The 12,989-nt window shown below is 34.2% G+C and overlaps 1 protein-coding gene across 17 annotated transcripts in view; it reads right to left on the reverse strand.

Annotated features, from left to right (window-relative positions):
• Positions 1-12,989, reverse strand: part of DMD (dystrophin) — a 1,142,416-nt gene that overhangs the window by 173,318 nt on the left and 956,109 nt on the right. For all 17 annotated transcript variants that reach the window (XM_088160350.1, XM_088160356.1, XM_088160354.1 and 14 more), the window contains 2 exons: positions 9,588-9,708; positions 8,652-8,920 (listed from right to left, as the gene is read on the reverse strand). In XM_088160350.1, coding sequence (XP_088016476.1) covers positions 8,652-8,920; positions 9,588-9,708 — 390 coding nt within the window. The remainder of the gene's footprint in view (positions 1-8,651; positions 8,921-9,587; positions 9,709-12,989) is intronic.

The following is a 12,989-nucleotide window of genomic DNA, read 5'->3' on the forward strand; positions in this document are numbered from 1 at the left end:
TCATCTCCCAACCTGGATTAGTACCAGGGGTTGCTCTGAGCCAGGTGCAGCACCTTGCACTTGTAAAATCACATGAGATTGCCATGGGCCTACTTGAGGTGTAAATTCCTAGACTTCTTACATCTAATAAAAACATCTTTCAACAGTGCCAGAGAAGGAATTCAGTTCTAACAGTATATTTTAGCAACCACAAGTGACAATGATTTACTTTTTAAGCTAATGTAGGAAGAAAGAATATTAAAATGAAATACTGAAAAGGAGAAAGTTAAATAAAACTTAAAAAAATTTAACGTGTCTTGGGTTTTATAACAGCACCAGACACAGGCTGGGCAACTGCCATGAGCAATGCCCACCTTTCCAGGCATACAGGCTGAAATCATTCTGGGTGGCTGCCTTGCCAAGTCTACAGAGGGAGAAGGCTGTGGCTCTGGGAAATGGGCAACTGTGGCTCCTGCTGTGACTGATGAGATCTATCACTCTTAATCCAATGAGCAGTTGAACCTAACTAAAATATAACAATTTTAAGGTAAGATATAAAGAGAATAAGAATAATTTGAGTGGCATTGCTGTCTTGACAAATTAGTTTCACCAATTCAATTCTGCCCTATTTGTAAACTGAGGATAATACTTCTATTGCAGTCTCAGAAGGAAGCTGAGAAAATTAACTCATACTATCTAGAACATGAGAAATACTATAAAAGTGCTAAAGTAATTATAAAGTTTTATTATGGGTTAACCTTGGCCAAAAACACGAAATAAAACTCTATTAGGCCTTACATTTATAAAGATGAAAATGAGAAATGTGTAACTCTTTGGGTCCCTGATAAACATTCCAGGCAATCTAACATTCATTGCACTCCCTACATCACACAGCCCCCAGACAATTACTGGGTACCAGCACAGGAGCTTGATAAATTGGTTTTACTTTGCTCATTGATTTTCCCATGTCATAGAAACAATATCATTACAGAATCTGCACACTGTTCCCAAGAATTTATTTTGTCAATGTTTTAAGAAAAGATTTCATTAGAAACACAGTACTGACAGATGTTTTTTCATGGAAAAAAATTGCCTCATCACAGAAACAAACAACATTAAAATTCATTTCTGATTCTCTTCCATTTTCCCTCCTCTCCTGTCTCAGTGCATGTCTGTGTATCTGGTTATATAACAATTTTTGGTATGTCCTTTTTGTTTATATAGGAATGTTTCAGTAGCAGACTATATATAGGAGATCAGAGTTATGTTATAAATACTCCTTAGATATAATTTTTCTCCCTTTAGCCACACAGCTCCCTGTGCCACACTCGGGAAAGCCTGAGTAGAATGTCCCATAGCAAGAAGAAACGTGTTACTCCCATTGCACTTTTTTTCCCCTCTTGGCTAAATATTTACATTTCTAGGTCATAAGAAAAAGAAGGCTTTTGAACAGAACCAAAACAGTTCAAGAGCATCTTTGATTTAATGTCATGTCTTTTGTCTAATGAATGTTAATACTTCACCATCAGACTAATATCTATGCATGCTGCATTTATAAGGCAAGCTTGAAACAAAAAGCCATACTAAATGTCAGAGTCCCTGCTACAACCATGCCACTTAGATACTTAAAAATTAATGTTTAATTCTCCTTCTAAAACCTCAAGTCTCATTCTTCCCTCTGATAAACTGATAAAGAGAAATCTCTTAAAAATGTTCTGGTCTGACCTCAATTCTGAACTTCAGAGGCCTAAAATGACAGATAAGTCTTTATACATCTATTAGTCAGTTCTCTCAGCAGGGTATCAGAAACCAAGATCAGAGATTGCCAATACTTAAAAAGTCAAATTCTGCCTGCAGATGTGCATGTTGAACTCCCACTGAAATCAGCAGGGTGAATTCATACAAGGAAAAATTTGGCTCTAAATGAAATGTGTTGGTCTAATAATAGCATCTTCTACCGAACTGGGTTGCAGGTAGAAAAGATTCCCACCTTGACTGGTCACCTTTTTTTTCTTCTTTAGAGCTCAAGAATTTTTCTGCACTAGTTGTCAGGGAAAAGTTATCAGTATTCTTTAGCCCAAACATCCTTAATCAAAGAGAAAATAGTTAATATGCACTATTAATAATTGTGTTAATACAGTTAACACCAATCTGATAGAAATTAGGTTAAATTGGTACAGCTCTTTTCAAGGTGCTTGTTCTCTTGAAAAAATGGTCCACAAGTAGCTGCTTCTTACACTAGTTGTGATTCCTCAGAAAGTTAAAGAATGCTCATTTTTGTTTCCTTTTCATTAGCACAGTAATGCTAATTTTTCTGTATCACAATTATGCTCCTTATGTTTCCCAATAAGTAGTATGGTGAAGAACAGTCTTAATTTTAAAAGACCAAGATTTTGTTTCTCTTCCAGCTCATCATCATTCTTATTATTCCTATGATAAAAAAGGTTTTGGATTCTTCCTTAAAACAGGCAGCTTGATACAGACAGAAAACCTATGTAATCTAGTCTCTGTAAAAAACTACAGATATAGTGGTAGCATCTAAATCTGTGATAAGAAATATATAACTTATTGCAAAAGAAGTCAGCAGAGGGAATTATTGTTTGCTTTAGGTATTTAAAATGGATTTAATGAATTCTCCAATCTTATCTGACTGATTACATAGAATGAACATAAGGCAGATTACACTTTTAAATTAAATTGGTATCAGTAAAAGCTAACTGATTATTATTATATACTAAACAACTATTTTTGAACATATTTCTTTTTGTGTAAGAAAATAAATTGATTCAAAAGCTCTTTAAATGAGATTGAGAGACCACAGGACACAACTGAGTAACTTTCATCTCTTACAAGCTAAGAAGCGTAACAGAGCTAAAATCAACTGGTACAACTACATGACAAAACAGTTCATGGTTTTTAACTTAATTCCATATTTAAGAAAAACATTATCAAATTAAACTTACCCTCAACAGTGACAACCAAACAATCCTAGTAAATTGTCTCTTGTATAAAAGTGAATTTAAAAAGAGGTAAAAACAAGATACCAAGCTGTGACCAATACAGTAATCTGGTTAGTTGAAGTGTCTTTGATGTATAACAACATCTTGAAAGTTGACCCATTGACAAATTGAACAAATTTAAAGTATTTCATTCATTATAACAAACTCCACAAAGTTTTAAATTCACAGGAATATTATATATCACAAAGATGTCTGTAGGATGTCAAAGTGTTCCAGTGAGTTTTAGTATGGTTTTGGTTTATTTTACAATAGAGTTTATTATGCTCTTATGTACTCTAATGTTGTTTTAGTTTATATTAGCAGTAAAACAGTTGATGGAGAGTTGATATTTTGTAATTCTGGTTTTATTGACCATATTTATATTTAAAACCTAAAGGTCCTCTAGTATGCCATTAGATCATCTCCTTTTATAGCATCTTAGAACAATCTCTAAAGTACAAATATTTTACTAATACAAAATCTGTTTAGAAAGATTATCTCTAATTCTCTTAGGAACTGATTTTTGGGTTTTGGAAAGCTGGAGAATTAATTAGTAGGAAATGGTTATCCTGTATAGAATAGTTTTAAAAGTCCCAGAGTCCAGCACAGAACTTATTAGGAGACTTACTTAAGGAAATAGGACATCTTAATCCAGATTGATTATAGCCCTTGGTGGTAACAGCTGGCTTCTAATTAAACTGAAAAAATGTATATGCATTTTGAAGCTGTTTAAGAACATACCATAAATAACTATTGTATGATTCTATCATAGAATGATGTGGATGAAATGGTAAGCTTGAGAGCCATTCGTAACAGTAATTTCTCTAGCTATAGTATGAAGAAAACATTAACACTTCCATCTCCGACACTGCAGGTAAATAGTTTCCTATTCAACTATGAACCAATGGATGCTGTCATCTTCTAATTGTACAAACAATTTGAAAACACCTAAACAAATTATAGTTCATAATCTAAAAGTACATATGAAATACTTTAACATTTTTGTGGTTTTTAAAACTAAGAATACTAAAGAGTGTAGCTCTAGTAGAAAGTCTATCAGTAAAGAAAGTATTAAAAAGTAACTCAGAAGCTGCTATATCTGTAATGCCATTTTATATTACAGACTGGACAGCACGAGCTCTGCTAACTTAATTTGGTGCATAGCATAATTTTATGTTAGCAAAAATTAAAAGGAGAATAGGTATCACACTGCAGTTTGACCTCTATTTGGCTTAACAAGGATCTGACACTGCTATTGATATCAAGCCGACTGGAAATTCTGGTTATTCAATACATCTTCCAGGTGATTATTTCTGCATAGATTCTATTGATCTATTTAAAACTGATCTCCAGTACACATCTCCATTGCTAGGAGGGATGAGTGGGGATTATTGGCTTGTTTCTAGGTGTCATTCATTAATTTCCCTCTATGTGACCCCTAATAGCACTCTATAAAAATTGTTCTTTTTTTTTTTTTTTTTTTTTTTTTTTTTGGGGGGTTGGGGGGAAAGGGGGAAGGATTGAAAATTATCAATTATACAAGCATTTAATATAATTTTGGGATGAAAATATAAATTAGAAATTCAACAACTCACTTTGCTGATCTCCATAGTAGGCAGCTGTCAGCAGTTCCCTCATCAGCAGTTCCCTCATAAGAGCAATGGAAGAATTCACTCTGCTGAAATACCTCTTTGCAGCCTAGCAGTAGCTGAACAGTACCAAAGTGTACTACAGATAAGACTTTAAAATAGTAATAATAATAATAATAATAATAATAATAATAATAATAATAATAATAATAATAATAATTATTATTATTATTATTATTATTATTATTATCAACTACCTACTCTCATTCAGTGTCCTGAAATTGAAGTTGCTGATTTACTATGAAAATTTTGTAATTATATGGAATTTTAATCTTTGCAAATCTATTTACTTTCTTTCTATGACTAGATATGAACACAACTGAAATTCAGCTAATTATTTGAATGGGTTGTCTTACTCTTGTCTCATTTTGAGGAAAGATAACTAAGGATAAAAGGATTGTCCCTGCACACAGAGAGTAATTTTGGAGTAGATGATGAGCAGATCAGTGATCAGTTCATTTCTAATTTATGAATAACTGCAAACTCTATTTGTTTTACAAATAAATAGATTTCAGGCTTACACTTTTGGGTGAACCTTTGTCAGTGACATACAATTGGCTTCAACTGTCAATTTAGCTGAAGGAAGTCTAAAATAAACAACATATAATTCAACTAGAAATTGCATTAAAATTGTAAACAGGCTTTGAAAAAAGAATTAAAAAAGATACTTGCAGCCTTTATGAAGATCCTTGTTACAAAAAATACATAAAGTCCATAATCTGTACAGAAAATCCATGTAACTGCTTTACTTATAACTATAAAAATGAATCTGCAAGAACAACCAGCAGTTCCTAAGTAGCAAGACTAAGACTTTCATGAAAATTACTTGTAGAAAAATACAAGGCTTATGTCACTAAATTCTGTTCTGCTTTTCACAGTTATCAATCATTATACTGAGTGAAGGTGCCCTCTTTTTGTGACAGTGAAGGAGAACTAATTATCCTATAGCAGACTGGAGTTAATTGGAAAAAAGTCTACATGATTCTACCTGACCAGCCCTTTATTTGGGAGGTGTTCTAGAGATATGCACTTCTATTTTGAATTAAAGAAACAACAGACATTACTGCCCGCTCTTCATTATTTTTGTAGTTGAGATTTTTGTTTATTTTGGGTTTTGTTTTGTTTTGTTTTGTTTTACGGAGATTGCAAAAAAAAAAAAAAATTGGAATGTACTCATGGAGTCTAGAGGCTCTGCTGTTCCCTTACAGGGCTGTGTATGACAGAAAAATAAAGCAGTTATATTGCTGCTAGTGGTATGTTAAAATATCACGGGCAGAAAATGCGTTTTGCATTGTGCTCTCCTGAGTATGCTGAGAGTAGCCAAACCACCTTTAACTAAAGATAAACCACACCATTAAAACTGGCTTCTCAGTCACAAAACTCTGTGCAGAACATCTCAAAACAGTGGCTTTTAATTTAAGAAACCTAATTTTTCTGATTGGAAAAGCATAAAAACTTGACACTTCTTATGGGTACTAATTTCTATTAGTATTTCTCAGCAGATGTCTACAGAGAGACAGCAAAGCAGTGAGGAGGTGTCAGCATGACATGTAATGAGTGTTGCATGCTGCTAGCATAACCATTATCACAGTTTTGGATGGCAAAGGAGATCTTTGGGGAAGGAAGAGAGACAAATTGGTTCTACCATCAATTCCTGGAATGGGATGAGGTAGGAATGATTGCCTATCAATTGCATAGCAGCAAAAGCTTAATATAAAATCTGAGTGGTGGTCTCATGAGACCCTAAGTGTTCCAGGCATGCTGATGAAAAGAACATTTTGTTAGTGAGTGCAAGGAGAAAGCATCATTGAATTTACTGCAGAGGGGAATAAAAATCATTGGCCATGTCTAAAATAAGATCTGAGCTACAATCAAACTGATCAGGCAATGGATATTAAGGGACAAGTAAAAGATTCACTTGAGCTTGAACTGAATTTAAGACAGTTAAATGATGATTTGGATTTTGCTGGACAGAAAGGTATGCTTGGAAGGGAGACAGAAAGGATGTGTGTTATTAAGAAAGCAAGTTACATTTTGGTCTTCAGATAAGACCACTCATATGAGAGAAGAAAAACGGGAGAATAACAGATGACAGCAGAGAAGTCTGAAGAATACTTTGGTTATAGACAGCCTCTAGTCTAGGTTGCATCCCTTGGAGCAGATGGGTGAAACTCTCTTGTCCTCACAATCAGAGATGAACATCAATTTGTACACTAATGCAGATGAGGCATGTGTAATTATAACAATACTACAAGATAAATACTGACCAAGGATCCACTATTTTGTGTGAGCTCAAAGTTATGCCATGACCTGCAACTAAAACTAAAGAGGACAGTGACAAATGGCACTAGCTTAAACACATTCCCCAGGAAGTTATTCATCAGGTTAGGGGTTGGGAAAGCTAATGTGATCCAAATTAAGAGAAAGATTTGCAAGAAATGCAATCATATATGACCAATGTTTTAAACATCTGCTCAGAACATGCTTGGGATTCTTAGATATATAGAAAGAAATTAGATACTTTGCCTCATACTGTAAAATCAGTCACTGTGATACTCATCATAAAAACCAGGCAAGGATGAGACATAGATAATGTATCGATTGGATAATGTTCGGCTGATAATATAATTTAGAAAGAGAAAAAAATCTTACTTTTTACCAGCAACTTTTAACGGAAGGCTACATAACTTCAACAAATTTGGCTTTTAACTGAAATTTTGCAAAAGAAAAGATTTTACCCTTAAGTGAATCAATTATTAAGTCATTAATTATGTTATCTAGAAGGTATTTATTTATTTTTTAAACCATAACAGGATTCAGAACTATAATTATGGAGTTAACACTCCTGCTCATAGCTTTAGAATTAAGCAATGCTTTGTTTTCCAGTAATATCAGAGATTCAGTGTTCCTGTTCAGGATATCTTCTTTCAAATTAAAAAACAAAAACAAATCATGGTTGTAATAGCACTTTCTGAGAATTTATAAATATATTTCTTCTGTTCATTTATGAATTTAAATGAAGATAAATAAATTTTGCAGCTAGCTGTTCATCAGCTACTAACTATTTCATTTGTTCTTGTACAGCATCTGCATAGGACGCTCATTAAACTTTCTGTGTGATTAAAACTCGAGGACTTTCATTTTAATAAACTACATTTGATTTTTAGAGGCATTTTTTTCTTGCCATTAGTCATTCTATTTCCTCTTTCTTAGATCCTAATGTTCATCTAGAGAAAATAACAGTTGGCTTAGGTCTCTTTCAAAATGACTGATGATTCCCATTTATGTGACTGGAACAGAGGCACTTTATTCTTATCAAAATGGCAACTGCCTCTATTGTGCTCTGGCTGAAGGATTCCTGTATTATTTATCAAGTCTGTCCATGGCAGTCATGCTGAAAGAGGACAATTCTGCCCAAGTTTCCCAATAAGCAATGATTTCATGAAACAATCCTTAAAAGCAGATAAGCATTAAGTTATAGAAAATAATGACAATTTTTCCAGGCTTGCTGCTTTTTTTTTTTACTATCTTTAGTTATGAAGGCTATTTTTCAAAAAAGACAGAGAGCAAATACCACCATCATGAAAAAAAAAACATATATTTTAAATTATTTAAATTCTACTCTACAATTAAAGAAACAATTGTGTATTCATCATACTTAAGAAAAGATAATAAAGAAAATAATTAATTCAATAGAATGTCATAATATATTCTCCTATGTATTTTATTTTGCTTTCTTTAACTGCCAATTTTGCCTGTCCTGAATTTACAGTAGTGTGCTGAGGATTTTAACACATTTTCTATAGTGCTTTTACTCTTGTCAGCAATATACATTCTCAATGAGGATCCCATTGCATTTTAACTTTTAAAACTTTTAAAACTCTCTCTCTTTTTTTTTTTTTTTTTTAATATATATCACTATGGTACAAAGATATCAATCTCTCACTCTAAAATATAATTACTGATCTGGGGATTCATACAAAGAACTATTTTATGCTCAGAAATACCAATATATGGCACATACCTTGACTTTTTCCAGGTGGTCCTGCAGAGAGTCAATGAGCAGATCCCCCACTGGCTGCCAGGACCCCTTGAATGCCTCAGCCTGGCGTAGCTTCAGGTCCAGCTCATCCATGGCCTCTTGAAGGCCCTGCAGTCTTGCAAGAGCATCGTCAATCTTCTTTTGCCACTCAGCAGACTGCAGATTCAGCTTGTCCCACTCGGTCCTGACCTCATCTGCCTGCCTTTGCAGAAGTTTAGTGGCATTGTGGGCTCTTTCCTCAGGTGACACATCTAAATGTGAAAGTGAAGAGGCTTTTAAGACATATTCTGTTTTAGAACTGAAAGAGTTGCCATGTGGATAAGTTCAAATCTCAGAAAGAAACCCTTCGTAACCTAAGGCACCTGTGAAATTTGTTTTATTAATGTATTCTTGTTTCAAATTATCTTAAAAAACTTAAATCTTGCCACCATAAAAATCAGCAAAATACGCATTTATGTACATAAAGGCATTTTGAAACATGCAAGGTGTAGCTAGAAGTTTATCAGCTGATTCAGCACAATATTTCTGCACAAAGATAAATATTAATCACCGTGAAGCTTTTGCTGCAATTAGGTGGATTTGGGATCTCCTGTAGTACTGAGACTACAAGGTGAATTTTAGCTTAAATTGCAGCTTTGAGCCCTCAAATGAGGCTATAATTATAGACAGGTCCTGAAGGTTTAAAAGCAGTTTCAAAATCTGCTTATAAATATGCATGCCTATTTAGTACCACAGTGTTCAGAAGGATTGCTAAGGCTTGCTTTCATCTATATTTTTAGCTTATTTTCTGAATACTGGCATTCAGCTCGGAGTGTAAAAGGAATGCTTTCAGAGCGGCTGGCAGGATTCATTTAATCATTGCTGATCATCACTGATCTTCCCAGCAACGTGTTATTACCCTGTTCCTGCTGCAATTACCTCTGGGCTCCGGGCAGACCTTCTCCACTGCCTCCACGGGCTGCTCGGCCAGGAAGATTCTCACAGTCTCAAGGGCACTCCTGATAACAGGTTCTTTTGTTTTCAGCTCCCTCTTGAAAGTCTAAGAAACAAAATTATTGTAAGTGGATCTATAAGGAAATACCAACTCAGAATACCAATGTCAGGACAAAATTTCCAGAGACAGCTTCCACGTGTGGATTAGAAGCAATAAAACACACACACACAAATTAAAAGAATCAGCTTTTGCTTAACCTGAAATCACATTGTATTCAAACAAAGCAAATGGGCTGTCAGCAGACTGCATTTTTCTTTCTTCAGCAACAGCTCCCTGCTTTTAAATGACCATGAGTAAGTTACTCAAGATTAGTATTAGAAGCTTTGGTAGGTCACTGAAGGTATACATATCTCAGTATTTATTTATTCATTTCTCTATTTTTGTTAATGAGAATATAAGAGTCTATTAACCTGATTCCAAATGTACACCACTCAAAAATGCAGGTGAAACCCAGCTTGTGGTTACATATTGCATTGGTTCTTCTGCATGTTGCAATGAATTTATCTATAAGGTCCTTACCACTCTTTTATTTCAACATTTTCTTCTGTATTCATGAGACATTGTTAAATGCATACTGTTTCAAGTGGCATAGAGGTAAAATATGCAGATAATTTAATAGTAAAGTGCAACACAAAACACAATACAAAAAGGAGAGCCATATGCCATGGGTAGAAAACAGGTATTTTACTGCAGGGATTAGAAAATTCTCTTTACAACATCATCATTATATAAGCTTGTAACGTAATAAATTGACCAATTCAGTTACATTAATTATTAAACAAAATTTGCATTTCTATGTGAACTAATGAAGGATTATAAATTCAATATTAAAAAGTTCATTATGCTTTGAATTATATTTGATATGTGACTCTGTAAAGGAAATGCTTACCAGAAGTAATAATGGGAACATGTACAGTTTATAATATGAGCACTCGCAGGTAAAATGTTCTTAACACATTTCAGGAAAGTAAACTTAAGGAAATAACTACATTATTCTACTATAAATAAATACACTCTTTATTAAATGGTCAAGAACTGACCATAAGGTTTGTAGCTGTTCTTGTGAAAACCCTTTAGCAAACTCTCCTTTGTTGAAGGAAATAAAGCAAAAAGTCTTCATTTTGTGTCAAGGACAATAATGGGACTAGAATCTTTTCACAGAGTCTATCTGCTCTCGTAAGAGAATCTGTCATTTGATTAATACCTGAGATAAATGTTTTTAAAAAATCATGCTGACCTTTAAAAACAATACCAATTTTCACAAATTTAGAAGTGTACTGTATGCTAACAAGTAAACTACCACTGGACATTTTTTTGCATAAAAACTGAGTGGAGTTACTACAGAGCTGAATTTAAAATATCGAACTTAGACATTTTTAGGTTTATAATTATTATAATTCATACTTGACTCTTGCATGAAATGCAATGGAAAGAGGAAATATAATAAGCTTTTTATCATGCCTCCAAAGGAGGAAAATCTATTCCTTTAATTAGCCTTTGTGTTCATCTCTCATCATTCTGTCCCACTGGAATGGTGTGGCAGGTCTGCAGGTCAAGGAAGCCAGCAGGAAGCATAACTTAAAATCCAGCACAGTAATTTCCACGGACTGTGTGCTTTGCTCTCTGCTTATAGTGTCAAAAGTAACATCAACAGTCAAACCCACTTAAACCAGTGTTTTTTAAACATTAAATGGTGTAACAGCTTAAAGATATGATATGCTTTAGAAATGTTTCCAAAGATGTATTATTTCTCATAAATGTCTGTGCCACAAGCCAGTCAAGAAGGAAGCACTGGCACAAAGGTCTGTTCTGCTAACACACACCAACAGCAGGAAGGAGTCACGGATACTCCAGGGGAACACAGAAATACACTGATTGGAGAATAGTCAAAAACCAGGAACACCTCTGAACTATGCATTTGGGAATGAGCAGTCCAGCTGTGAGGAGTGCTGCTGCTGCAGACAGGTCACCCCTGGCTATGTACATGTGCACACCAGGAGAAGGACCAAAAATACTTTCTTTCAGCTTGTACTGCTTTTGCAGAAAACAGCAGCAATCAAATACACCGAGTGGCATTATCTTTCCTGAAGAAGTTTAAAGCCACAATCCTGCTGTATCTCTCGTGCAACAGAAGAAGAACATATATGCAATGAATCCCATAAAGCCTGTGGGCAGTAATCATTGTATCTTCCTCAAAACAGAGAAAGGCTAATAGGAACTTCTGACTTAGCACATTTTGTATTTTGTCATAAGTGGAAAAAGTGTGACAAAGGAAAACAATGTGCTAAACTTCTCTCCCCCAACTTTTCCACTCTGAATGTTGGAGCTGGTGGAGGCAATTATAGTCTGTAAATCCTGAGTTATAGAACTCAGGTGTTGAGATCTATTTACAGTTCTCATCTCCTTCCCTAGTTTTGATCTGTAGATTTCTATGGAGTTAAAATATGTTTCAATTAAAGAAATTTGAAAAGGAGAGGATGAAAAAAACATGAGGCTGAAGCAGTAGCACAGAACAGCATTAAATATAATGAATGCTTATTTCACACTAACATATTCCAAAAAGCAGTTCTTACTGTATGAAGATAAAGCTGCTTTACAGAATAAAGTTGTGTTGTGAGATATGTATACGCTACCAGTAAAAATCATAAGTAGCAATAAAAGACATTTTTTCTTTTTTTGGAGGAAGACAAAAAAAAAAAGGAATTAATCTAGATAGAGCCCTGACAAATACATCTTTATAATAACTAGACCAACACTGAAAGCAGAATTAGCCTAAATGAATGCCTAATGTACAACTAATGATTGCAGGCTAATTTCATTGAATTCCTTGACTTCTTCCACACTTCATGGTGACTGTAGAGGAAATCGAATACGCATAATGTATGACCTGACAAAAAAGTAAGTAAACTACTTTATTTAAGCATGTCTATTTGTCATCAACACTACTGCAGTAATGGCATTCTGTCCACCATTTTAATAATGCATATATTGATCAGCTTATCTCAGACCTCTCCTACCACCTCATGAGTGTCCTTAAATCTCTTTAAATGAAGAAACAATGATTGTTTAAATTGAAAAATGAAAATATAATGAGAAAAGAGTTGCATTAGTAAAACGATAATTAATCTCTGTTATTTAAAAAGTAGGAATTTTTGCTTTCAATATATTTTAAAGAGAAGGAGTACAATTAGATTAATTCAACATGTTTGCCAAACAGAATGCTTTTCAAAATATGAGGCTTGTCCTAATCATTAAAAGTAGATATCCACTGTAACCCCATAATTGGTTAATGTGTTGAAGCAGGAACTGTACTCCTTAGGCAGTGA

Source organism: Sturnus vulgaris, chromosome 2 (assembly GCF_052056855.1).
Source record: "Sturnus vulgaris isolate bStuVul1 chromosome 2, bStuVul1.hap1, whole genome shotgun sequence".
NCBI classification, from domain to species: domain Eukaryota; kingdom Metazoa; phylum Chordata; class Aves; order Passeriformes; family Sturnidae; genus Sturnus; species Sturnus vulgaris.